Source organism: Pleurodeles waltl, chromosome 5 (genome assembly GCF_031143425.1).
Source record: "Pleurodeles waltl isolate 20211129_DDA chromosome 5, aPleWal1.hap1.20221129, whole genome shotgun sequence".
Lineage (NCBI taxonomy): Eukaryota > Metazoa > Chordata > Amphibia > Caudata > Salamandridae > Pleurodeles > Pleurodeles waltl.
This window is the reverse complement of record NC_090444.1, coordinates 1,040,586,086-1,040,613,507: the sequence shown is the minus strand read 5'-3', so window position 1 is coordinate 1,040,613,507 and position 27,422 is coordinate 1,040,586,086. Positions and strand designations below refer to the sequence as shown.

The 27,422-nt window shown below is 44.1% G+C and overlaps 1 protein-coding gene across 12 annotated transcripts in view; it reads left to right on the top strand.

The window, feature by feature from the left end:
* LOC138296269 (zinc finger protein 888-like) overlaps positions 1 to 27,422 on the top strand; it is a 360,730-nt gene that overhangs the window by 25,042 nt on the left and 308,266 nt on the right. For all 12 annotated transcript variants that reach the window (XM_069235236.1, XM_069235231.1, XM_069235235.1 and 9 more), the window contains exons 2-3: positions 17,812 to 17,932; positions 18,749 to 18,859. In XM_069235236.1, the coding sequence (XP_069091337.1) occupies positions 17,812 to 17,932; positions 18,749 to 18,859 (232 nt within the window). The remainder of the gene's footprint in view (positions 1 to 17,811; positions 17,933 to 18,748; positions 18,860 to 27,422) is intronic.

Genomic DNA, 27,422 nt, shown 5'->3' with positions numbered 1-27,422 from the left:
GCGGAGGTTTCCCCGAGGAACCCCCCCTTGCCTGCCTGCAGCGCTGAAGAGATCCCGAGATCTCTCATAGACTAACATTGCGAACCCGACGCTGGTTTCTACACTGCACCCGGCCGCCCCCGCGCTGCTGAGGGTGAAATTTCTGTGTGGACTTGTGTCCCCCCCGGTGCCCTACAAAACCCCCCTGGTCTGCCCTCCGAAGACGCGGGTACTTACCTGCAAGCAGACCGGAACCGGGGCACCCCCTTCTCTCCATTCTAGCCTATGTGTTTTGGGCACCACTTTGAACTCTGCACCTGACCGGCCCAGAGCTGCTGGTGTGGTGACTTTGGGGTTGCTCTGAACCCCCAACGGTGGGCTACCTTGGACCAAGAACTAAGCCCTGTAAGTGTCTTACTTACCTGGTTAACCTAACAAATACTTACCTCCCCTAGGAACTGTGAAAATTGCACTAAGTGTCCACTTTTAAAACAGCTATTTGTGAATAACTTGAAAAGTATACATGCAATTTTGATGATTTGAAGTTCCTAAAGTACTTACCTGCAATACCTTTCGAATGAGCTATTACATGTAGAATTTGAACCTGTGGTTCTTAAAAATAAACTAAGAAAAGATATTTTTCTATATAAAAACCTATTGGCTGGATTTGTCTCTGAGTGTGTGTATCTCATTTATTGTCTATGTGTATGTACAACAAATGCTTAACACTACTCCTTGGATAAGCCTACTGCTCGACCACACTACCACAAAATAGAGCATTAGTATTATCTCTTTTTGCCACTATCTTACCTCTAAGGGGAACCCTTGGACTCTGTGCATGCTATTCCTTACTTTGAAATAGCACATACAGAGCCAACTTCCTACAATGAGAAAACTCCCCTCCTTTGAAGGGGCCTGGGAGGATTCACGTCCTCAGTTTGGGGTGAAGAAACTTCACCAGTCAAAGTGGCGTCATCAGGGGTGACCTTAATGAGGGACTTGGGAGATGACAAATCCTTAAATTTATGTTTTCTGCTACCCCCTGCAGAATGGACCAGTAAGGATTAAGAAACCATACTCTTCACAGAGGATTCTAGGTTTTTTGTCATCTTGTCCATAGTGGCTGAAAAGGCTTTAGCCACAGTATCATTAATAAAGGCACCGAAGTCCTGACCAAAAGTGCCATCATCATTATTTGTGGCATGCACAGGGGAATTATTTAGTTCCATGTTAGAAAAAATGACAGAACAACGCTTATTTCGTTATAGTGAGAGGAAAGGGTTAACTCCTGGAAGGAGAAATGCAGAAGGGAAAACACACATGCCCTACGGGGCATGACTAAACCGGAGGCAAAGGCGGAAAAAATGGAGGCGGAGTCTCGAGCCATTCCTTTTCTGTGAAAACAGAGCGGAAGGCTGAGAAGCGGCAAGGAAATCCTGAGCGCGAAGTGAGGAAAGAAAATGAGGTGAGCGGTTGAACAAAGTCAAAGGCAGTTACCTTACGTAACAACCTTTCGGCTGCTGAGAGAGAGATGAAGCGCGCAAGCGCTCGAGGAAGCACATGAAGCACAGCACATGTAAACTAAAAGGGAATAAAGCAAGCAAGCGCCAAGGCACAGTACAAGTAAGTAAACAATTAACCAAAAACGTCATTAAAATATCGAATGAAAGTGTAAATGAGTACTTACCCTGACTGCGAACAGCAAGAAAAGAGGGCTAGTCTCAGCCAAGTATGGTGATTAATACCGTTCCTATTGTTGTGATTGGTGTGTCTTTCGATACGTTTTGCATTCCCATTGGCTTTCTCTACTCTAGCCCCATGGGAATTGTAGTTTTCCTGACTGCTGCTACTGTTAAAGCAAGATTAGAGAAGCATAGTAAGAGCCTCCAGTCTTGACATAAAATTTCCAATTCAGAAGTCACTTACTAAAGCAATATATAAACAGTGGAATATGAATCAGGAGGAACTTCGAAAATAAGAACTTCTACATATAATACTTGAGCATGTTGAAGACACCTATCAACCTTGATGTATAAAGCCATGCAATCCTTGACAAAAGCAAGCATGAAAGATAAAAGACACAAATGGGATCTAGATTTAGGATTAGCCAAGGGTTGCCTGGCTTCTAAAACTTTAGACCCCCACTTAAAAACCCTTGCCCAAGGGAGAGACAGATGAGAAAACATTGCACCTTGGAGCGACAACAGCGAAAGAATGCCCAGCTGGAAGGAGAAGCCACCTGATCCGTGCAAGGATGAACTATGGCACTTTGGCTGCAGATGACCCTCAGGCCTATGATGTGTAGTTGACTGGCTGTCTACATAGTGTGTGTAGGAAAGTAGCCTCTTTCTAGCACGGTTACCCCCACTTTTGGCCTGTTTGTGAGTGTGTGTCAGTGTGTTTTTGCTGTGTCACTGGGATCCTACTAGCCAGGACCCCAGTGCTCAAAGATAAAAACCTATATGTCAGTGTGTTTTGCCTGTCTCACTGACATCCTGCTAGCCAGGACCCCAGTGCTCATAGTTTGTGGCCTAACGTTTATGCCTGTGTAGTGCATAACTGTGTCACTGAAACTCTGCTAATCAGAACCTCAGTGCTTATGCTCTCTCTGCTTTTAAATTTGTCACTGTAGGCCAGTGACTACATTTATCAATTTCAATTGGCATACTGGATCCCCCCCCTTATAAGTCCCTAGTATATGTTCCCTAGGTTCCCAAGGCATTGGGGTTTCAGGAGATCCATAGGGGCTGCAGCATTTTTTTTGCCACCCATAGCGAGCTCAGATAAACCTTTACACAGGACTGACATTGCAGCCTGTGTGAAATAGTACACACACTATTTCACAGCCATTTTCACTGCACTTAAGTAACTTCTAAGTCATCTATATGTCTAACCTTCACTTGCTGAAGGTTAGGTGCAAAGTTCATAAGTGTGAGGGCACCCCTGCACTAGCAAAGGTACCCCCACATAGTTCAGGGCCATTTCCCCAGATTTTGTGAGTGCGGGGACACCATTACGCCCGTGCACTACAAATAGGTCAATACCTATATGTAGCTTCATAATGGTAACTCCGAATATGGCCATGTAACATGTCTAAGATCATGGAATTGCCCCCCCCTTCCAAATCTTGTATTGGGGAGCCAATTCCATGTATCCTGGGGGCTCCACCATGGACTCCCAGTACTGCAAAACCAGCTCTCTGAGGCTTGCACTGCAGCTACAGCTGCTGTCACCTCACAGACCGGGTTCTGCCCTCATGGGGTCTGGGCATCCTAGTCCCAGGAAGGCAGAACAAAGCATTTCCTCTGAGAGCAGGGTGGTACACCCTCTCCCTTTGGAAATAGGTGTTACAGGCTGGGGAGGGCTAACTTTCCCCAGCCTCTGGAGATGCTTTGAAGGGCACAGATGGTGCCCTCCTTGCATAAACCAGTCTACACTGGTTCAGGGACCCCTTCTCCCCTGCTCTGGCGGGAAACTGGACAAAGGAAAGGGGAGTGACCACTCCCTTGTCCATCACAAACCCAGGGTTGGTGCCCAGAGCTCCTCCAGTGTGTCCCAGACTTCAGCCATCTTGCTTTGCAAGTTGTGGGGGCGCTCTGGAGGGCTCTGAGTGGCCAGGCCCAGCAGGTGACATCAGAGACCCCTCCTCATAGGTCCATACCTGATAAGGTAGCCAATTCCCCTCTCAGGGCTATTTAGGGTCTCTCCTGCGAGTTCTCTTCAGATTCTGCTTGCAAGTTTCCTTCAGATATCCTCTGCAACAACATCATACTCTTCTGACCTCAGATCAACTGCAGTCTGCTCCAAGAAACACTCTAACTGCAACAAAGTGTCTACAGGAGACACTTTTGTTCAGCAACCTCAGCTCCAAGTCAGCAACTGCAACCATTTCTACGGTGTGCATGCTTTGGGGACTCCCTGTCTTCATCCTGCACCAGAAGAACCGAGTTGTTCTCCGACAGTGTGGGACCGTCTTTTGTTGTGCTGCATCAACCGCATTTTGCACCTCCCTTGAACCCGGATCCTGTGTCTTCTGGGGGTGCTGGCTGGCATCTTGGGGGCTCTCTAAAGTGCTGTGAGCCCCCTCTTCCTCCTCACACTGAGTTGAGGCCCCCAGGTCCCTCCTGGGTCCATCTAGCGCCATTTTGATTAAAAACGCACTTTTGCCGTAGCCAAGGCTTGTTGGTGCCTTCCAACACGAAATCTCGTCTGCAGCGATCTTCACGCTGTGGGACATCTTTTGCATCACGAAGGAACCCAGGTGCATTTCTGCAGTCTTCGACTAACCAGGGACTCTTCTTTTGCACCCTCTTCTGGGCTGACAGGGGCTCCTGTCCTTTCTGGAACTTCTTTCGACTTCTGGACTTGGTCTCCTTCCTCTGCAGGTCTTCAGGTCCAATAATCCAGCAGTAGTTCTTTGCAGACTTGGTTGGCTGTTGGAAAATCCCTAAAAACGAGGTGCAGTGTGTCCTAAGGAAACTTGCAGTACTTTACTCCTGCTTTTCTGGGCTCTGGGTGGGGCAATTTACTTACCTTTACTGTATTCTTACTCTCCCAGTGATTCTGCACACACTGCACTTGTCATGGGGGGAATTTGTGATTCACATTCCACTTTTTTAGTGTATGGTTTGTGTTGCCCCAACACCTATTTTCTCCCATTGCATTCTATAGGATCGCCTACTGTTTGCATTGTTCTATGACTATTTACTTGTCTAATTCTGGTGTCTAGTGTATATATTGTGTATAATACCTCCAGAAGGGGTATTGTCTCTAAGGTATTTTTGGTACTGTGTCACCCAAAACATTACCTTTATTTTTGGTAACACTGAGTATTGTCTTTACTTGTGTATAAGTACTGTGTGACTATAAGTGGTATTGCATGAGCTTTGCATGTCTCCTTGTTCAGCCTAAGCTGCTCTGCTATAGCTACCTCTATCAGCCTAAGCTGCTAGAACACTACTACATTTCACTAATAAGGGATAACTGGACCTGGTGTAAGGTGTAAGTACCCACTATAAACCAGGCCAGCCTCCTACATTGGTGGTGCAGCAGTGGGATAAGTACTTGCAATTTCTTTACCACTTTGTTACCTGTGCTTTTCACATAAAAAGCTTGCTCCGATACTTAGAGCATATATAATATATACCTAGAAACAATTTTCAAACTTTCTTAAAAGTTCATTAAACTTTGCAAAAGTTTTTACAAAGTTATGAAAAGTTTTCTTCTTTTCTTTAAAAAGTTAGCTGTGTTATTCTACTAACGTTTTACTCACTTTCCTAAACTTTTTTTCTTTCAATATGTCTTCAGTAGAAGCCACCCCTAGAGCTGTCAAGACTACCTATGACAATTTAAACTATAAAAGCTTGAAGGGGTTCTGCATTGAAAGAAATTTAGGGATTGGGAAGAACCCCAAAAAGGAGTACCTCTCAAATCTCCTCCATCAGGATGACCATGGAATCAGCACTGAGGAAGAGGTAGAGGATAACTCCAACCAGGAAAGCTCAGAGGAGCAAGATGATAATACTGGGGAAGGTCCTTCCACAGACCTATCTGTCAACAAGCCCCCTAGTATAACTGGTAGTGGTAAGGGTTCACACACAAGTAGGGCTCCCTTCCCCCCTAGATGCCAGGTCACTAGAATGGCCCCTGTTAGAGATAGGTCTGCCTCTGCACACTGTCATCTTACCTCTGTTTCAGAGGCTTCACATAATTCTAACCCTGGGGACCAGTCCCTAGATAGGGAACTCAGAAAGCTGAGGTTAGAGGAGGCCAGACTGAAGCTAATGCAGCAGAAATTGGCCTTAGACAGGGAATCCCTGGCTGTGGAGAAAGAGAGGCAGGGTTTGGGGTTACTTCCCCATGGTGGCAGCAGCATTTTTAGGAATACAAATGTTAGGGAATCCTCATTTGATCCTAGGAATCTGCACACATTTGTCCCTCCTTACAAGGATGGTGATGACATCAACAAGTGGTTTGCTGCACTTGAGAGGGCCTGTAAAGTTTAGGCCAGCCTCCTACAGTGTGCAAAACCAGGCACACTGTACAGAGAGTCTGGGCAACCACACGGTTTACAGAGGTAAAAACTAGACCACCTAATGCACTCATTTTTATGGTAGCTTGGTTGAGCAGTTAGGCCAATCTTGGAGAAGTGCAAAGCATTTGTTGTACTCAGTATCAATAAAGCAAGGCACACAGTCAAAGGAATAACTTGAGACCAATTTACAAAAATACTTTAGAGTTTTATAAACGTTTTAAGACTGAGATCATCAAAATCGGGTTAGTACTTTTTAAGTTATGATTTTTCAACTTTTAGCAAAAATAGTCTTTTTGAGTGTAATTACGCACCTGGGAATTAATGGGAGAAAACTTCAATAATGCATGTAAAATCAGGCAATCTGTTTACCAGTGTCTCCTTTTGTTCATAGGTCGAGGTCGTCAAGAAATCTTGTGGGCCAGCTGGAGGAGTTTGGGCGGATCTCGGTTTTGGCAGGCAGAGCTGCTAAAAAGTCCTTGGAGCTGGTGCAGGACCACTGAGGGGAACACTTGGAAAAGCATGCACAGGTGGACGTCAAGGTGAGTCCGGTGGGTCCCCTTGGAGTGTAGAGGTTGCAAGGGATGGGGGACCCTTAGAGCTTAGCTGGTTCTCCGTTACAGGGCACAGGGAGGCCAGGGCAGACCAGATAGATGAGCCAAGAGCTGTGCGCAAAGGTGCTGTTGGAAGCAGGAGGGAGGTCACTTTGAGGATCAAGTGCAGGTCAGGAGGGCCACTCTGGTGGGTGGTTCTGGTGGTTTCTGAAGTCCCTCGACTGGGGCTTCCTCCTGGTCCTTTTGGAATCCAGTGTGGACTTTCTGCTTGGTGTCTGACGTTGAGTGACCAGTATCCTGGGCTATTGCACACTTCAGCCACTGGAGAGGCAGTGCCATCAAAATTGGCACACTTGCAGGGTTTGTCCTCCAAGTCCGTTGGATGAAATTTGGTCTGGCTGTGGCATCCAGATCCTTGATCAGCAGCCGATCAGTGAGCTGAAGTTCACTGGTCTTTGGGTCTTTTTTGCAAAAGAGTGAGGCCTTCACTCTGGAGGGAGATCTTCGGTGATTTTCAGAAGAGTGGAGGTCCTCTGGGAATATGTAGAGTCCGTCTGATGTCTGAGCAACCCCTCAGCGACAATTGTCGAGTCCTGGGTGCAGCAGGCAGGATTTGGTGCCTTTTTCTTCGTGCAGCGGGAATGCAGTTCTTGAGCCTTGGGTCTTCTTTGATGCTGTTTTTCTTGTGTCCTTAGAATCTGATCTGTAGGTCTAGAGGTGCCCACTTAATACTGCATCTAGTCGGCGTTTAGAGGACTACCTAGTAGTGACCAGTGGGTCATCTACCTTAGGTTTGCTGCACCCACTAAGTGACCACTTCCTGTGGTCAGAGGTCACTTCCCTTCCCCTGATAGGCTATCTACCCACCATGCAAGAAGGAGGAAAATGAAATGGAGAGGTCACCTCACATGCAACATCTCAGGGGTGGTGCAAGCTGGGGGTGACCACGCCTCCTGTCCTTTATGCACTTTCCTGCCGTTGCTCAAGCCAAAAGTAGGGGTTTGCAATGGGGGAGGCCATCGGGTGCTAGCAGCCGGGCTGGGGGTCGAGTTTCAAGGGCAGTAAGCCCTTTGAAGCTCATAGACAGGGCTGTGCACATTCCTGAGGTGGGAAGTGTAACACATCTGCCCAGAAAATGTTTTATTCTCTGGACCCAGAGAGTACAGGCTGTCACCCTTGGTGATTGCTGTGAAGAAGGAATTCAACCCATCTTACAGAGCACTGGTTCCAGTACTGGTTAAAGGCACCAGAGATGTCATTCTGAATCTTGTCTGGTGGTGGCAGGCTGGTTCTGACCAGCCAACAACAATGCCATGGTAGTTAGCTTTTGCAGGGGGCACCTCTAAGGTGGCCCCTAGGTACATTTTGTAGTAAATCCAATAGTGGGGCAGGAGATTGCGTGAACCCCCCTGCCCAAGGGCAGAGATTAGATGTCAACAAAGCAGCGCATGAGGGTGTCGCATCTGCTCATGCTGGTGTGGCTGCCATAATATCTTTTCTACAGTAACGCTTCTGGTGGCCGGGTCCATACAAACAGAACAAGCAATATGTCCTTTGTTGTGACATTTGCCAGCAAATAAAGGACTCCAGCATCAGACGCCCATGCAGACATCCCTCTTACTGTCCAGTAGGCCACTACAATGTGTGTACCTGGAACATTGTGGTCTCTTACAACCTGATGGTGCATACAAATACATCTTAGTCGCTGTTGATTCTTGTTCTAGGTTCCTGTGGGTATGGCCACCGCGGTCAGCAGACACTCAAACTGTTATAAAAGGCCTGCTGGTCTTTATTGGTACATATGCAGTTTTAGCATTCCACTCTGACCAGGGCCCTGCTTTTGTCTCTAGGGCATTCAGGTACACCATGAGGATGATGGGTGTTGAACTCCATTACTCCTCCCCTTATCATCCCGAGGGAAATCTTGTTGTGGAGAGGAGAAATTCTGACATAAAGCAGTTCTTAACAACAAGAGTATTAGGTTCAGGCCACAGCTGGCTTCATCACCTACATGGGGTCCAGAGAGAACTAAATAATCTGCCAAGGTGATCCTTGGGGGTACGCACTCCTTATGAGGTCCTCTTTGGGATACCTATATATGTCTCAGATCTAGCTGGCCTTGGTTTGGTGGTGGTAGACACACCATTTGACATTGATGAGCGTCTCACTGCCTTTCAGGGGCTTCAACAATTTTGTGATGATAATTCATCCTCTAGTGCCGCCACCTTAGGAATAAGGGGTTTGCCAACAATGCCTACAGGCTGGATTCCTAAAGTTGGGTATTTGGTTCGCAAGATGATTGCTGTGAAGAAGGAATTCAGCCCATCTTACAGACCACTGGTTTCAGTCCTGGGGGTTGAAGGCACCAGAAATGTCATTCTACCACCGCTGCCAGGCTCCAAAGGGAACAGATTTCTCACCATTGACAACATCACATTGCACCATGTGGCTGATCCTGCAAAATAGACCCTGACGTCCCTTGAGTAGATCCCGGCCCCCTCGCACTACCCAAAAGGATATACCTCTTCAAGGAAGAAACAACAATACTTCTAAAAACACCAGCATGTACAACAGTGCTACAGATGCCCCCTCGAGCATGTGGAGGGTAGAGATTGAGCTTCTGCTAATTCCTCTTACCACTTCACCAACAAAAACTGTCCAAAATGTGGCTGTCAATTACTGTAATGCAACACAAACGGACAACATCGTCTACAATGAACCTCCACGGGAAGTGGATAGATCTATCAACTCAACATTGGCTCCTGTGTTTACATAGGCTACTTCTGGTTACTTCATCGACCAAGATGACTTTTCTTCAACTTCATCTACATCTGCAACTGAAACTGTTTCAAAGATACATAAGCTGTACATATGGCTTAAAATAACTATTTGGTCTATCCATGGCATTACCTGTGAATACTATTGATATTGCTTGTCTTTCTATTATGGATTGGTTTTATGACTGTTTTCTTTCTCTTAATAAATGGCCATTATCTTCCTGAACGCTCTTCTGTTGAGCCTGTGGATGAAGTTTTAACACCATATCTCTCCTCATGTAAGGTCCGATGAGACTTGTCCTTTGTGCACATTTCAGCAGTAGCAGTTTCTGATGGGATTGTTTGGGATAAAGTACCATTTGATATATATATGGGTCTACCGAGGTTATCCAAATTACGTATATATTTAAGATTTAAATGATCGATGTAATTACACCTGGTGTTTCTAGTGACTGGGATGTTAAAACAGTTGATTCTATGCTGTCTGAACTGCAGGATTACACAGTCTTTGAAAGTGAATATGTGTATATGAACACAGTGAATTATGGGAAAATGTTCTATTATCATCATTGGGGAGATTACTTTCTGCACAGAGCAACTAGACATAGACGGGTGATTATTGTGGCCTTTGGACACAAAAGGGTATCAGGTGCTATATTAAGGAAGAGTGGGAGTTGCCTTTTGAGTTCAAATGTCGAACGGTGAAACAGAAGTCTTTTTGAGCTGAAGCGAATGTGATAATACTGTTTCAATGATTTGTAAACAGGTTTCCCTTCATGGCTTCTGCAATGCGGAGGTCACAAACTTGGCATTCTTTCTAAAGGGTACTCCTGTCCCTTTGATTTGTGCAGCATTTCATATACTTTTGAATGGAAGTTATGTGGTTCTGAACGATCAGAGTTGCTATGTATTGAGACCAGAAATTGCCTACATAATTTTAGTTTCTCAAATTAAAACATGTCCACAGCAAGTTACATCCCCCATACACAAGAGTAGCAGAAATGTGGCCTCACATTGATCCTACTAATGTAAATTTTGACAGGGTGAGCAGACTAAAGGCGCTACTGTTCTAAAAACAAGTGGCATTGACATCGGCCAAGGAGACGTACATTCTCCAAATAGCAAGATCATCAGCCGAGATATAATCCTTATTAAATATCAACTTTCCCAAGGACGTTGGAGAGCTGGTCTGCTGAATATTCAACGCCTTGAGAACTGCAAGGATTGTAGACTTTCTTAAGGCTGTTGGGTCTGGATTTGTTTCCAACTTCTAGACCATATTTGGAGTCATTCCTTCTGTTCTCAATTCACTCTTTTCATGCGTGTTTGGCAGATTTCCTATAGTTTTGGCGTTGATGTTCCCAATGAGGGTTAATTCACGGTCGTGCCCCATGAGACTGTGGTTGGTTCGCGAGGCCACTTATGACCTACCGCTTGTGAACTACTTGGTTCCAACGACATCTGGCACTATGGATGGTGCTGCCTCAGCTGGTTAACCTGCGTCTGAGGCATCTGTGCACTTCTGCTCCGTGGATCCTTCTGCCAATCCTATGAAAGATCTGACATCTGCCGATGTGGAGTCCTTCCTAGACGCACTCCCATTTGATGACTTTGGAGATCTTCTACACGATCATACCTATTGTTGAATACATTTGACCATTGACTTTTTTTAAATGTGATTCCAAATTGCCTTATCAATTTGACTCGCATTTGGCCTGCCTTGCTTGTCATGGTTGACATTGTATCTCTTTTGTATGTTTTTAGCGTAGTTTTAATTAGGTTTTTGATTTTAGGTCCGAGCATTTTTAGTGTTGGACTCATGCACCCTCGCTAGTGGGTTAGCATCCTTGTTTCGACAATGGGGAGGGTGTGGGGAATCCATTTCAGTTTCCCACTGGGCACAGGAGTTAGCTTTCAGGCCTGTTGCCCCATGACATAGTGGCGTTTTACCCACTTTATATGCTCTGTTTTATTCCATTTATTTTATTATTTCATTTAGCTTGCTGCCATTGCTTACATTTTATAAGAAATGTTTTGATGTTCATTATCAGTGCCATTCTGAGAAGGCGTCATTATCAACGTCACTATCAGTGATACACATAGGTATTGTCATCATTTCCCTCCCTCACTTACGTGTCATAGGAACATCATGGGCAATTGTTAGGGATTGTTTATACAATTGCGGGCACAAGTCTGTCACATTATCAGTTGTTTAGGAACATCCCTGTGTCAGGGATCCTACATGATCTGTATAAATACACCTCACACAACAAGGTCCCTAGAGGGGTTCCTACCAGATGCCATCAGTGCTGCACGTCACCTTGCTGCAGAACTCAGCCTTTGTGTCACCACGGTGTCTGGCCTAGAGACCTCATTCCAAGATAACAAGGGTTAGGGAGGGGCTTCTCATGGTCATGGTACTGGCAGATTAGGTTTACCACACCTAGCTCTCTTTAGGTTAGAGAGTAGGTTTTCTTTGTTAGGAACTGCGGGGCAGATGTACGAATCCTGTTTACATTTCTTAACAGTCCGAAACAGTATTTCGAGCCGTTAAGAAATGCAAACTGGGCTTTTCTAATATACAAAGCCGTTTAAGGATTCGTAAATTGCGATTTCTACCCGGAAGAAATTGCAATTTGTGATTCCCAGAATAGGAAATGCAAATATGGATTTCTTATTTGCATTTCTTATTCTGATGTACCATACATTACCAAAACAAGATTTGGGCATTTTAAATATGCAATTACCACAGACTTGAAGTCAGTGGTAACCAGGTGCAATTTAAAAAAAAAGCACCCCCAAGGTGCCGCTTAGGCATATGTGTGCTATACAGGTGCACCCCTATTTTTCGGGTGCACCAAGGGGGGCCTTTTTCCCATTGCCATCCCTGGTTTTGCATTTCCTAAATTGCTACTTAGGAAATGCAAAATCAGCCCGTTGACTCAAATGCAGTGTGATTTCTTAATACCGATTTTCTAATAGCGATTCCTATCTTTGTACATAGCATTTTTTAAATATCGATTTATCTGAAGTTGCTATTTAAGAAATGCAAAATTGCATTTTCGTACAGCTGGCCCTACATATCTTATGTTTATTGTAAGATGGTGGAGGGTTTCATATTCCCAACTCTCACCTTCACAATTCTGCTTTTATTACTGTTCATTATCCTAATCATTGCAGCACATGCATATTATCATCAATTGCAGTCTTTTCAATAAATATATTGAAAACTCTCCTGCATCTCCTTCATTGCCTTTGTGTGTATGAGACTTGTTGCTAATGAGAGAAAGGGGTAACTTCCGTTCCACCACGACCTCCCTGGGAGGTCTTATCTTATCTAGAGTCAATGCATAAGGTTGCCAGAAATCACCTTTACTTTCTGAGTTTTGGTGTGATACCTCTTATGAGCCGCGAGGGTTGGGCCGACAGTTGCCACTTGTTGTAGGGGTGACTCAGTCGCCTACAAACAGAAGGGCTGTCACCCCTAAACCAGCAGCCTTGCTTAGGAGCAAGAGTCCAACTACGACAGTACCAGTTTGGATTTATCATTCTGAGTTGTTTGATACCAAAGTGTCCAGCACATGCATGTAAAATGACTGCTCTGTTCACTTACAGCGTCCCAGGTGTGGCAGGGACACAGTAGGGGCATATTGCTCATGCATCTGTGCCCACACATTATAGTGCACCCTGCCTTAGGGCTGGGAGGCCTGCTAGAGGGGTGACTTACCTACCTTGCATGCAGTGTGTAGGGGACAGGGCACACAGACTGTGTGCTATGTCAGTTGTGCAATTTCGAATTATACCAGGAGGCTCAGCCTGCAATGGCAGTGCTGGGTGCACTCGGATGCATGGTCCCTGAGTGTGGCACAATCTGTGCTGCTGCCCTCAGGGGCCTGCCTTTAGTACCTTATGCCTTGTGTACCTTATTACCGTTTAGTAGAGACTTACAGGGGCACCTAAAGGTGTTTCCTATTGTGACAATATTTCTATCCATTTCAAGAGAAGAACACAGGCACTGGGGACCTGGTTAGCAGGTACCCAGTGCACTCCAGTTCAAGATGCATTCAGAAACCAGGCAAAAGTGTGTGTGTGGTGGGGGGGAACTGCAAGAAGGGACCAGTTTCCTACAGGACAGGTCTCTCCAGGGCCAGTAACAATGACTACTGTATGCCCACTAAGGAACAGTTGGGGAAACAAACCTGCCTGGGTGCGCTGTATGGTCCCCTTGGACAATCTGTGGACTGGCCCTTAACTTCGATGATGACACACAGGTGTTCTGCAGGAGGGCCAGAAGGCTATGGGGTCTAGGAAGTGCAGTAGGGTGGGTGGTCTGCTTGCTGGCTGTGGAGGGGCTGTTGAAGATGCACCCACAAGCAGAAGTGAGCCTCAGGAGTGCAAGCAGAGAACATGTCTGGGGCAGGGAGCCTGAAGACTCAGCACCCCACAACATAGGCACCTTTAAAGGCCAGGAGACGTCAAACTTGTAGCCCTTGGGGCATGGCCCACTATGTGGGATTTTAAATCTTAGCCGCAGAGCATTATTTGTGCTTTTTCACACTCCATCCCATGTGGGATTGAGCTTAGAATGCTTAGGCCATTGGGGATTTTGGAGTGTAGGGTCTCCTGTTGGATGGTCCTTTGACTGCTGTAGCGGTTTAATGATCTGAAGACTCTGAGATACTTGTACTGAATGCAATCCTTTATTCACTATGTTGATATTGTCATTGCAAGGTTTAACACTATAATCAAAACTATTGATTGTTGGTACCATTCCTATTGATTTCAGTGTTGGGTCTTATATGTAATGCATATTAGTGCTGGCCCCATTGGTTTAAAGGGGATTACATTGGTGATTTATAACATGTTGCTTGTACTGATGTGGTGACACCCTGACAAAGCTAATAGACCTGCATTACAAATACTGATATCCACTTCATCATCAACATCAACACATCGCTTTATTCAGTTAATTTAAACCATCAAAGCATAAATCACACAATATAAAGGTTAAAATTTTAAATCGTAAATATCTTACATTCAAAAATACATAAAAAATATATAAAAACATATATACTAAAATCAAGGTGGTATTTCTCTTCACACAATGCATAACTACCTAAACCTTGTTCCTCAGGTTAGCCAAAGTATCATCCAGCAAGATGACAACCTAATCATAGGGCCTCATAGTAATCAAGAAGAATTTGTTAAGTGACAAATTCGTATGTGCCATGTAGCCACAAGAAACTTGCTAATTGCACAGAACAGGGCACAGGATGTATCCCTCATCATAATCCTTAAAGCATCTATACAACATCTGATCCCCAAGTTGTTACAAACTGGACGTAACCACCTCTGACGAGCAATCCTATATGCTGGGCATATAAACATAAAATGCACAATGGTTTCCGAAGAATTGCTACAGCTCGGGCATAAATCAATTCTCGGAGCAGAATCCCGAATATTGCCAAAAGATTTGAGAGGTAGGCATTCGTATCTGAACTGAATATACAAACTTTTACTTAATGGATCAGTAATAAGATCCATAAACTGTTCGAAACACGGATGCCACTTAGTGTCAAGAAATTGGGAAGTCAATCTGCCATGAGACAAATGTAGCAGATAGTTTCCCCTGACATATGCCCAATATGCTGTTTTTAAATGATTCTTCTGCTCTTTCCTTAAGTTGTAAGGATGGCTCCAGTAGTTACCAAGACCCAAAATGTGGAGCCATTTTGATATGTGTTTGAACCAAGGAATAGTAAGCACGTTGGGTCTGTCTAAAATGTCTTGGATGGATTCCTTATATGTGAGTAGCTCAGGAGTAGTCCAAACACGTACCCAGAAAAGCAGCAGTTTTAAAGCTATAATGTCTGAGATATGTGCAAGTCCGAGGTCCCAGAACATTGGTAACAAAGGAGTATTTCGTGGACAGGCCAAGAGTGATCTTACAAAATTATTTTCTCCTATTGAAAGTTTACCAACATTCGAGTATCCCCAGACTTCTGCCCCGTAAACCACAGCACCCTGAGCCTTTGCCCGATACATTTTTACTGCTTGAGTGACTACTCTCTCGATAGTCGACTTGTAAAAACGCAGAATTGCCCCAGATCTATGTGCCATGAGGGCTGAGCTTTTATTAATCTGGGCCTCCCACTGCAAATCCTTACTAATTCTTACCCCCAGGTAATCAATAGAGCATACCTTACTCAATGGGGTCCCTTTGTGAAGGATGGTATATCCTTTCGTGGGACCACGTCCCAGGGTCATAACTTTGGTTTTAGTCTGATTAAGCTCCAACCCAAAATCTTCAGAAAACGAACTGAACCTGTCCATTAATACCTGTAGGCCCATTGGTGTTCGGGACATCAGAAGGGAGTCATCAGCGAATGGCAGGATCAGGATTTTTATGTTATTCAAAGAGGGCGCATCATTTTGGCAATCAGTAATAACTTGCACTACCTCATTGATGAACAGGATGAAGAGAGTCGGAGCAAGGACACAACCCTGTCGTACCCCTCTCCTGATATCTATTCTATCAGTGAGTTCCCCCGGGTTACCCCATCTTACTTGTGCATAAGTGTTCTCATGCAATCTTTGGATTAAATGTACTAGGTTCTCTGGGGTACCAATTTTGTTCAGAACTCCCCACAGTTTCTTTCTTGGCACAAGATCAAAAGCGGATCTCAAGTCTACAAAGGCCACGTATAATTTCTGTCTGGCTAAGGTGACATACTTCCAGAATAATAGTGACAACCTAAAGACTTGGTCCATTGTATTAGTTTTTGAGCGAAATCCAGCCTGTAGAGGGGATAAAATCTGGTTCTTCAGAACCCATTCCGTAAGTCTGGCCAAAATTTGTTTCGCAAAGATCTTTTGAAGCATGTCAATAAGGCTAATCGGTCGATAGTTCGCTGGCAAACCTACATCGCCTTTCTTGTAAACAGGAATTATTTCTGCACCGTGCCAGGAATCAGGAATGGAACCACCTGCTGCTAAGGCATTGGACAATAAATTGATATACCATACCCATATAATGGGCTCAGATTTGAACAAATCCCCAGGTATTTTATCAGGGCCAGGGGCTTTAGCTGGCCTCAGGGAATTAATAGCATCTGTTGTTTCAGCTATTGAGAAGACAATGCTCTCAGAGGAGCTATTTGTGGGAGCTACATCATCATCATATCTAACAACCTTAGGGTCATGCAATACAGGATAGGCATACATTTCAGAAAAATGGGTCACCCATCTATCAGGTTGGATATACAAGCTGATGTAGTCATTTCCCCCTTTCGATCTGCAAGCCAGCAGTCTCCAGAAAGAACCATCATCCTGATTTTTAACTGCAACCAATAACCTCTGCCAGATTTCGTCTTCCCAGCTTTTTTTGCTTGCTTCAGGGCCTTAACATATTTAGATCTAGCATTCACAATATCCTCTTGAGTGAGGTTTTTTAATGCTTCTTTTAAATTAGATCTTGCTTGAGCACAGTCCTTATTATACCATTCATTAGAAGAGATAATATCAGGTGACCGCCTTAGGGGAGTTTCTTTATAGAAAATACCCCGTAGGGTATCCACCAATTCTGTATGAATTGTCAGAATAGGAATAGTAGCAACCTCTTGTTCCCCAAAAACCGAAAAGAGATTCAAGAATGATAATGTCATCCACTTATATTGTGATGTTTCTGCTACAATATGCAGGGATATTGAGTTAATAGGGTTCACGAGCAACCAGATTTGTGATGTGATATGAGGATGCCATCCAAGGTATTTTTTCAACCTAATTTTATATATTTATATTTTAATGGGTATTATTAAGTAATGTGTGTGTTATAAAAGCACTTTTAACTTTTTAAAAGAAAAGGCACTATTTGAAAAATAATTTATTGAGGGTTGTTGTTGCATACCACTCCCTCTACCCATATCCCCTCACTGAGTGGGCCGTGGACTGCTATGCTTTGCTACCTTGAGAGCTACAATGGAGTACTTGTTTTCCAGGAATGAGAAAGTTACAGGGTCATCACTTGTTAAGGACTCACATCCTTCACAACTAATAACCAAATTACTTACATTTAGGCACAGCACAAATGTTTTTGAGATGTTAGAACATACACACAAAGCCGACCAATTAATTGGCATATCAGGTGTTTTGTAAGATAAATGGTACAAATATGCCAAATTTAAATTTTTCACATGTATCATTTTTGTAGCTGTAAATTTCTTTAGGCTTAAACAGTTTTGGACTGTTTGAACACTACTGACTAACAAAATTTACTTTTCAAACCTATACACGGTTAAAGCAGTTTTAGCTAGATGTAAATGTTTATATTCTGTTTTAAACTTTAGGCATTTTTACTCTTTTGAAATTCTACGTATGAGTGGTTTAAGAACTTAGGAAATAAAACACTCCTAACCTCCTGTTTGGATAAGGGAGTTGATGAACATGTCTGATCTGTTTATATTTCTTACAGGTACAGTCACCAGATGTTGCTGCCTATTTTTCTGAGGCTGAGTGGAAGCTTTTACACAAATGGCAAAGGGAGTTGTACAAGAATGTGATGAAGGAGATCCACAAAGCTCTAATCTCACTGGGTACATATGTACATATGACTACAAATTCCATCTGACACTCATCGTTGTTTATCTTTCAGGGACTGTGAAACTCCCCTTTCTGCATAATTACTGATGTTTGCCTTTTTGTAACTGTAGAACTGTCCCAATGGTACAAAAAGAAGCCAAAAATATCAACATTCAACAAAAATCAATACTAAAAACCATCAAAATGTGAGATAGGCATTCTTAGATCTTGTGTCTTTTCTTGCTTTAGGCCTTCTTGGGCACTACCATGTGTACTTGTCTTAGACCGCTTCTATGCTATAATATTTAATTTTACTAAAACACTATAATAAAATGTTCATGTTTCTGCATTATATTTGAGAGATTATATATTATAAGAAATAAAATGTCCCCAAATGTATGTACTTTTGATATTGCAAAAGTCACATCAAAGCTGCATGTCTCTGTGAACCGTTTCCCCTTATATCTCTAGTTGGTCTTGAACCTCTTTGGTAACTTTCAGTATTAAAATTAAGTACATTTAAGGGGGTACCTTATCCCATTTATATTCAGTTCTCAATGGCTTATCCTTGTACCTCTTCTTTTTATTTAACGTTTAAATTCAACATTAATTAACTGCAGTTCCTGTGTTTTTTAATACACTCTGAATCTGTTGTGCAGCATTTTGATTAATATTTTTTATAAAACCCGATTGGATACCCTCAAGGTTGTACAAAATGTATGCAGTCTCATATTTTAGCACATAATACAACTCTAGATTATGCCTGCTAGTATCTGAGGAGCGTGTCTCGTTGTAAGCTTATTTTAAGTTCTGTTTCCTTCTTATTGCAGGTCCTCTTATTGCTGCCACGGTCTTTTCATTAGGTGCTCTAGAAAAGGAGCAAGTGTGTGCCCCTTACAAACAGGAATTGGCTGGAAGACACAGCAACAATTGTTGTCCAAGTAAGTTTTTGTTTAGGCAGTAATGGTTAAGCTATCCTTTGGGTAACTAGTACAAATTGCAATAGACAATATGCAAGCACATCCTTATATCAGGTTCCCACATATAGACATTGCTTGCATTCAGTAGAATAATGTGGAAAATCCAGTCATTATTATCAAACGTTTTAGCCAGGTAAGTGCAATTAAAAACGCAGCCATCATCAGGACAACAAGGTTTTTACAAATAGATTATGTAGCATCCCACAACAGAATGCCTGTACCATTTTGAAGACTTACGAATGAAATTTTGTAAGGGTATATGAATATCATCCATCTTGAAGGCTTTTATTATCACTCATTTGTGAGCGAACCGGTTATTAATGATGTGGGTACAGTGTGTTTACAGATTCTGCAAGAGCTTCACATTTTAGTCTACATCAAAGAATGCATTGGAAACATGTGAATTGTTCTACTGCTGAAAATAGCCATGTCAGGCATCAGCCCCGGGCAGTACTTTCCTCACTCTTCATGCAAGTGGAAAAATACATTTCCACAGCACTGGAAATATAAGTGAATCTGAAAAATTATGATTTTTGTGTCTCTCTGTAAGAGCAGGCCATTTTCTGTTTGTTTAAAGCAATAATAGAGATGATCTTCAGATGACAGCGAAGGATTAACTGCCTCTCTTTAATCTGACAAGAGACCAACAAGGATATCGGCATGCACAGATAAGTCATTTTCAGAGAATGATGCAACAATTCGTGATTTTTGGCTAATGCAGAATTTATAATGAAAAATATATTAGACACTAACTTAATCATTACCAGTGTATAATCAACCTCAGTCCATTGACTTAGAGCTTAAGGCTCTTGATTCCTGAAACTCTGACAAAGACAACGTTGGCTATAATAAACCTAATAGGCGCACTTTTTGGTCAGGAGATGACACAAAGAATTTGGGCCGTAGCATCAAAATAGCAAGTTTGCGCCCTCCAGAATCATCATCAGATGATCCTATCTCCTGGTTTGAAAAGCACTTGACCACCTTTCGAACCTCTAAGAGCAAAGATAGAGATAGAAGACCAAAATCACCCATTAAGATCTTTTGGGCTGTAAAAAAAAAAAGGTAAATCATGAAACAACCTCCCTTATTAGGAAACAATTTAAATTCTCTTTGATCATGAGGCAGAAGGAAATTAATTGTCCTAAGCGTAAAAGAACAAGACTGAAGGTGGCAGAACGAAAAAAGGAGGAGGATAGGAAATGGATCAATTTGAGGAAAGCTGCCACCTCATATAATACTTGTAAATCTTGGGCTCGAATAGTCCAGTAGTGCGATTCTAGAGTTGCAGCCCAGGCAATCCTGGTATCGGACAATGTGTGGACACAGTATATTTCCCAGTTATATGCTTGTAATTTAAGTAGCAGTCAGCAGTTTGCACTTGGTGTTGAAGCACATTCTATAGAATTATATGGTTCCCCCATCTTGTAAGCAGATTGAGGGATTTATTAAAGGTGCAAGAACTTCAGGCGTTATGGGTCGAGAAAAACTCCTGATAGCACTTATTAGAGAGGATGCTTCCTTATGGGCTACTTTTTATGTCTGCCAAAAACCTTGAGGCCAGACAAGATCTGCAGAAGTAATGGCACGGCCTAAAGGCTGTGTTGACTGTTTACTAGCCAGGCCAGAAGGTGTGGGTCCTGAAGCCTGTGGCTCCCAGGACATTCCAAGACAAATGGAGTGGTCACCACACAATTGGGGAGAAGAAAGGTGAGATTGTCTACTTAGTTGACTTGGGCACTCCAAGAAGCCTCCACAGGGTGCTTCGTGTGAACACCCTAAAACCTTATTTTTACAGGGCTGACATGAGCTTGCTCATGGCCACTGATGAAGGGAAGGAAGCAGAGAGTGACCCTCTCCCCGACCTTCGCTCCCACAACCCTGTTGATGGTTCAGTGTAAGGGGTAGTGTTTGCCCATTGCTTCTCTGAACAGCAGCAAGCTGACTGCAGACAAGTCCTCAGTCAATTCTTAGAATTAATTTCCCTGACACATCTGGGGAGCATGGACCATGCAGTGTATTACATGCAATGAAATAACAGGGCAGAACCATACCTTTTTTTCTGTACCAGACAAGTTGACAAGCAAGGTAAACATGACACTAGGTCACATTTCACCAGTACATCCCATACATAAATAAAAATACAACTCAGGTGACATAAATTAAATTCAAAATACTGGTTAATTGTTATGGTTTTGCTAGTGCCAATATAATACCTTGCTCTAAAGCAGTGGTTCTTAACCTGTGTTCCACGAACGCGCTAAAGACTTGAGAGGGACTACATATCCCAAGCTGCTTTGAGGCCCCAGGAGGCGGCCATTTTCACGAGCACCTGCACCCACTTGACCCCAACGAGCACTATAAAGCGTGTGGGGGCACTTCACGGCACGGGACGCGCTAAAGACTTGAGAGGGACTACTTATCCCAAGCCGCTTTGAGGCTCCAGGAGGCAGCCATTTTCCCGAGCACCTGCACCCACTTGACACCAACGAACGCTGTAAAGCTTGTGGGGGCACTTCGCAGCGCAGGACGCGTCCAGGCCAAGGGCTGGCCCGTCGGAGCCCAGAAGAGGCTGGGCTGGGCCACCCCCCTAACATTGACCTTTCAAGTAAGCATCACTGACCCTCGCTTTATATATTATTTTAATACTGTGCCACCCTGTAGGTTGCATCGTTATATTAATACTTTACAGAATATTTTATCACCAACCACAGTCCCAGATGGGTAAAAAGAAAGCAATAGAGGCTGGGGCATGGGCAGCACTAAAAACTAAGCGGAAAAGGCACAAGCATGCAGCTAGTAACTGCGTTATGGACAGAATTTACAATCTTCTTGGTGAATGCAAAGGAATTTTAACCGCTTCTCAGGGAAATGACTCTAACGGATTTGGGGGAGAGTGCTCCCCAACCAAGAGGAGGGTAGGCCCAAAGAAAATTGCTAAGATATTTGTAAAACGTGGACAACAGGACACAGCTACTTTAGGGCAAGGAGAGGGCAGGAATGTCATCACCCACGCTGTTCCATCTTCTGTGAAATAGCCACTACTGGGCTCTAACGACTCCATCCAGTGCAGCAACCGCTTTAGCCCTTTAAATAATGCCCCAGACCCACATGGTGACCCCGACACAGGTACCAGGGGGGGTGGGCTAGTAGCCGCAAACACACACCTAACTCACATAAACACACAGCATATTCAATGCATACAAGAACTAAAAAGGGAGGTATCAGAACTCAAGCTTATGGTTAACTCCTTAACTGCAATAGTAAAGCAGCTAATTCCTCCAGATGCCACGGCCACCATGAACTACAGCCAAAGCCCAATTATAACCCTATCAGGCATCTCGATGAAGTTGCCCAAATTACCAGCACCCAGTTGTGATGGCCTCCTCTCAGCCGGTGCTAGGACCAAGAACTTCTACCAGCCTCCTTCTCACAACAGCTTAGGCGCAGGAAATGTATTACACGACTATTATAAAATCCCCAAACTTATGAGTGACGCTGCCCCAAAATACCCTGCTCAGCCTGCCATTGATCGGTTTCAATCAGGAAATGTAGTTCTAATGGTCAACGTTTCCAAGTTAAACTCACCGACACAAAGGGAAGGGGCAGACTCTATTAGAAACAAGGCAATTCACTGGATCCACCACATAAGAGGCTGTCACTCTTTAATAATACATGTGGATATAATTAACGTAGCAAGAAGGCCTGACCCGGGGACACATTTTGACATCTTAAAACTAACACTTAGGGACAAGACCATGGTGGACAATTTGGTGGCCCTAGATGCAAGAACAAGTCCTCCAGGACACTCGTGCATCCAGTTCAAATACCCTAGGCCACCTACGTACCAAACAATTTATCTGCCCTCAGTTAGAAAGATTGACTTAAAGCTCCATCTGGAATCTATGCTGAAATACCATGCAACTCACATATATCAACTGTCTCTGGGTCGGCTGCAGTCCCCAACACTATCATTGCAAGTACTCATGTTCCACCTCATGACATATCCCTTCAGACCTCTGACGACTTACTTTGCAAACACTACAACATTGCATCTCTCACCTTGCAGGAGTATTATCCACCAAATCAAGAACTGATAGCTAAGCGTGCAAGCACTTCCCCCATCAGAGCCAGGCCAGCTCTACCAGAGGAACATCGCCACTTACTCCAGTTCTCACTGGGCAACAGCAGCATTGATCCCCCTCCTCCCACTCAGCTTCACCTGCCAAACCAACTCTCGGTAGCCAATCCTGTAAATACTAGGCCATTAGACAGGACAGCTCCTCCACTCACTGGGGTACGACTTGTCTCCAGGAACGTGGAAGGTTTGAAATCTGTCCTCCCTCTTCCATACTTCACTTCTTTTATCGAAGAACACAACATATGCCTTCTTCAGGAGACATGGTCAATTGATCCACTTTTCCGAACAGGCTATTCAAATTTCTATATCCCTGCCTTGCCCAGCACTAGGGGCAGGCCTTCTGGGGGCTTGACCACCTGGGTCAGAACATCACTTAACTGTTGTATATCACAGTTATCCACTGATTCCTCTGACCTGTTAGGTCTTCGCCTATCATCCGGGCCTGACACAGTTGTAAACATTTTTAACATCTACACTCGAGGGGTCGGGGGGGCAAGTCTCCAAAATCCTTTGTGTCCTGGCAGCCTTTCTGCAAAACTGTCCCCGCCATCATAAAACCATTGTGGCAGGTGACCTTAATGTCGAACCTCTAGACTGGGACGATCTCAGGTCCATAGACGAGGAGGCTTGAGCTTGGTCTATCCCTGCCCTGACTATCCCACCCATCAAGAGATGGACGCGGGCCACTGTCCAAGTAAAATCGCTGACCACGGAATTTGGGCTCAGGGCATTAAATGGCAGAACCAAATCACATGCCAAAGGCAGTCACACATTTAACAAAACCAACCACACCAGTAGAATCGACTACTGTTTAGTCAGCATATGATTATGGCCCCTAGTCATCGATACGACGATCATTGAGAGAACTGAAAGTGACCACAATCCTCTCTCTGTCCATATGCTAACTCTGGGTAGCTACCCGCCCATGATTAACTCATCAGCAACAGCACCAGAGGGCATTAGTCTGGTAAACGACAAATGTCACCTAAAGTGGGACAAGGTTGTGGCTCGGCCTACACTCATTAATGCAGCTAATAACAACTTAAAGACTGCATTAATGGTCCTAGAGGAGGGTCCCGCAATCCCCAACGAGGAAATAAGTTTAACCCACACCTCATGATTCAGGGACATCGCGGCCCACTTCTCAGTATCCACAGCCCATGATGGCACGAGACCTAAAGGTAGGCATCGCTGGTTTAATAAAATGTGGCGGTCCTCAAACAAGCATTTAATCCAAGCCATTTAATCCAAGGATGCCAACGCCATCCGCTTAGCTAGGAAGTCCTACAAGCTAGCCATACACAAAGCGAAGCGTGACCAAGATGATAAGTGGTGGACAGCACTCAGCGATGCTGTGCGCAAGAGGAATTGTAATCTGTTTTGTTCATGGCAGCGCGGGCCCAGAAGGCAGTGGATTGAACATAACAACTAACATCGCCCCAAAAGACTGGGTAGACCATTTCAGTGGGCTGTACACCCGCGATCATGATAGCCCCATTCCTGATCACATGGACCCTTGCTTAAACATTACTTCAGCACCCACTACTCAAGTGCATCAGCTGTTTTCCCCAAAAGACATAGTATATTCCCTAGGCACTATAAAGCGTGACAGGGCCCCTGGCTTGGATGGTGTTCCAGCAGACCTGTTCTCAACTAATATTGCAACCTGGTCAAGATACATCACCATCGTAGCGAATGCAATAGCATCTGGGGAGCCAATCCCTGAGTCCGGAAAGGGGCTATTGTTGTCCCGATCTTTAAAAAGGGCGACAGATCACTCCCCTGCAACTACATGCCAATCAGTCTAATCGATTGTGCGCAAAAAGTGTTCTGCCACTGTCTCTTGGGGAAGATCGAAGACTAGATGACTGAATATGATATCCTTAGTCCTCTCCAAGCTGTTTTCCGGAACAAAATATCTACCACTGAGCAAGCCCTCAGGTTCCTATTTTTATACTGGAAAATAGTGCTCATTGGCAAAAGGAGCTTATATGTTGCTTTTGTGGACCTAAAATGTGCATTTGATCTAGTACCCCGCAACGATCTAAGGGACACTCTTTCCCGAATGGGAATTCCCAAGCGCATCCTAGCACAATTGATACGGCTCCACGAGGGCAACTATGCACGCATCAGGTAGGACAACAAGGGGCAACTAACTGATAGAATCCAGGTATCAAGGGTTGTGCGGCAAGGGTGTGTCCTTGCCCCCACCCTCTTCTCTTTGTATATCAATGACATCATCCCCTCTCTGCTTAGAGTGGAGGCTGACGCACCATCACTTGGCATACAAAAAATCCCTGACTTGCTCTTTGCAGACGACACTCTCATGATATCCAAGACCCCTAGTGGATTAAGGAAACTCCTCACGTGCTTTGAGGAATTCTTCTCCAAGCAAGGACTTGAAATCAGTGCCTCAAAAACTAAATTAATGACCCTCAATTCCCATAGATACTTTAGAGGGAAGTTCACACTAGAGGGCACCACGCTTGAGAAGGTGGGCACCTTCACCTACCTGGGTATAGCATTGACTGATAACATGTCTTGGAACCACACATAGGAAAGCAAGCTTTAAAACTAAAGCAAACAACGGGGGTACTAATAAAGGATTTTCACCTCTCACATACAAAACCAATTCACCCAGCAATCCAGATATATGAAGCCCAGACTGTGACCTCAGCGCTTTACGGGGCTGAACTATGGGGTTATGCTAAAATCCAAGATATAACTATCCCTGAAAACAACTTCCTAAGAAACCTTGTGTCCCTCCTGCCAAGCACCCCACTGTTCCCCCCTTTTAAGGATCTTGGTATGAAACGCATTGGTCACAAAGCCCGCCTATGCCCTCTTCTGTACTGGCGGCGTCTCTGTCCTACCCCAGAGCTTGAATCCTTCACTGCAGCGCTGCAGGTCATTTTTAGAAGCTGACCATCTTCATAGCATCCCCTGGCTTAGATACATCAAGGGTACTCACTTGGGCTTAGGGAACTCTCAAATTCACCAACTACTTCCTCCTTTGCCCAAAAAAGCAAACTTAAAAAACTGTATTGGCATATGGTAGACTCCAAAGACCTGGGGGCCGCACTTCACACTACATTATCTTGCTACTTTGTCAACCTAAAAGAGACGTGCAAGTACAAGACTTTCTGGGACATAATCATGGTACCAAGGGAAAGGAAACTGTACTTTCAGTTCCGCATTGGCACGCTGCCACTAAGACCGTTTACCAGCCGCTAGTCACACGAAGAATCAACGACTTGCCTACTCTGCAAAGCCCCCTTTGAGAACCTCCCTCATGTCCTATTCGCTTGCCCCGCGTACACTGCCTCACATAGGAAATGGCTGGCCCCAGCATGCAGACTGCTGGGTGTCTGCAGTTCTGAAACAGCTCTCCAAATCCTCAGATCAGACACTCGGCCAACGTTAGTGATCGCCGTCGCCAAGTTCCTCGGAGCTAGTTGGTTTGTTAGAGGAACATTTTTATCTGTTTAATGGTTCCAACAAGATTGTTCCATCACATCGTGTGAGTGTATTTTATCTTTATTTTATTCATATTTTATTAAACATACGTCTCGTTATATTTATTTAACCCCTTCGCTGCCAGGCCTTTTCCCCCTCCTGTGGCGAGTCTTTTTTTGGCTATTTGGTGCAGTTCGCGCTTAGGCCCTCATAACTTTTTGTTCACATAAGCTACCCACGCCAAATTTGCGTCCTTTTTTTCCAACATCCTAGGGATTCTAGAGGTACCCAGACTTTGTGGGTTCCCCAGAAGGAGGCCAAGAAATTAGCCAAAATACAGTGAAAATTTAGTTTTTTTAAAAAAATGGGAAAAAGGGGCTGCAGAAGAAGGCTTTTGGTGTTTTCCCTGAAAATAGCATCAACAAAGGGTTTGCGGTGCTAAAATCAACAGCTTTCCAGCTTTCAGGAACAGGCAGACTTGAATCAGAAAACCCAATTTTTCAACACAATTTTGGCATTTTACTGGAACATACCCCATTTTTACGATTTTTTGTCCTTCCAGTCAGTGACAGAAATGGGCATGAAACCAATGCTGGATCCCAGAAACCGCAACATTTCTGAAAAGTAGACAAAATTCTGAATTCAGCAAGGGGTAATTTGTGTAGATCCTACAAGGGTTTCCTACAGAAAATAACAACTGAAAAAGAAAAATATTGAAATTGAGGTGAAAGAAACATCAATTTTTCTCTACATTTTACTCTGTAACTTTTTCCTGCAATGTCAGATTTTCGAAAGCAATATACTGTTACGTCTGTTGGACTCCTCTGGTTGTGGGGATATATAGGACTTGTAGGTTCATCAAGAACCCTAGGTACCCAGAGCCAATAAATGAGCTGCACCCTGCAGTGCGTTTTCATTCTATACCGG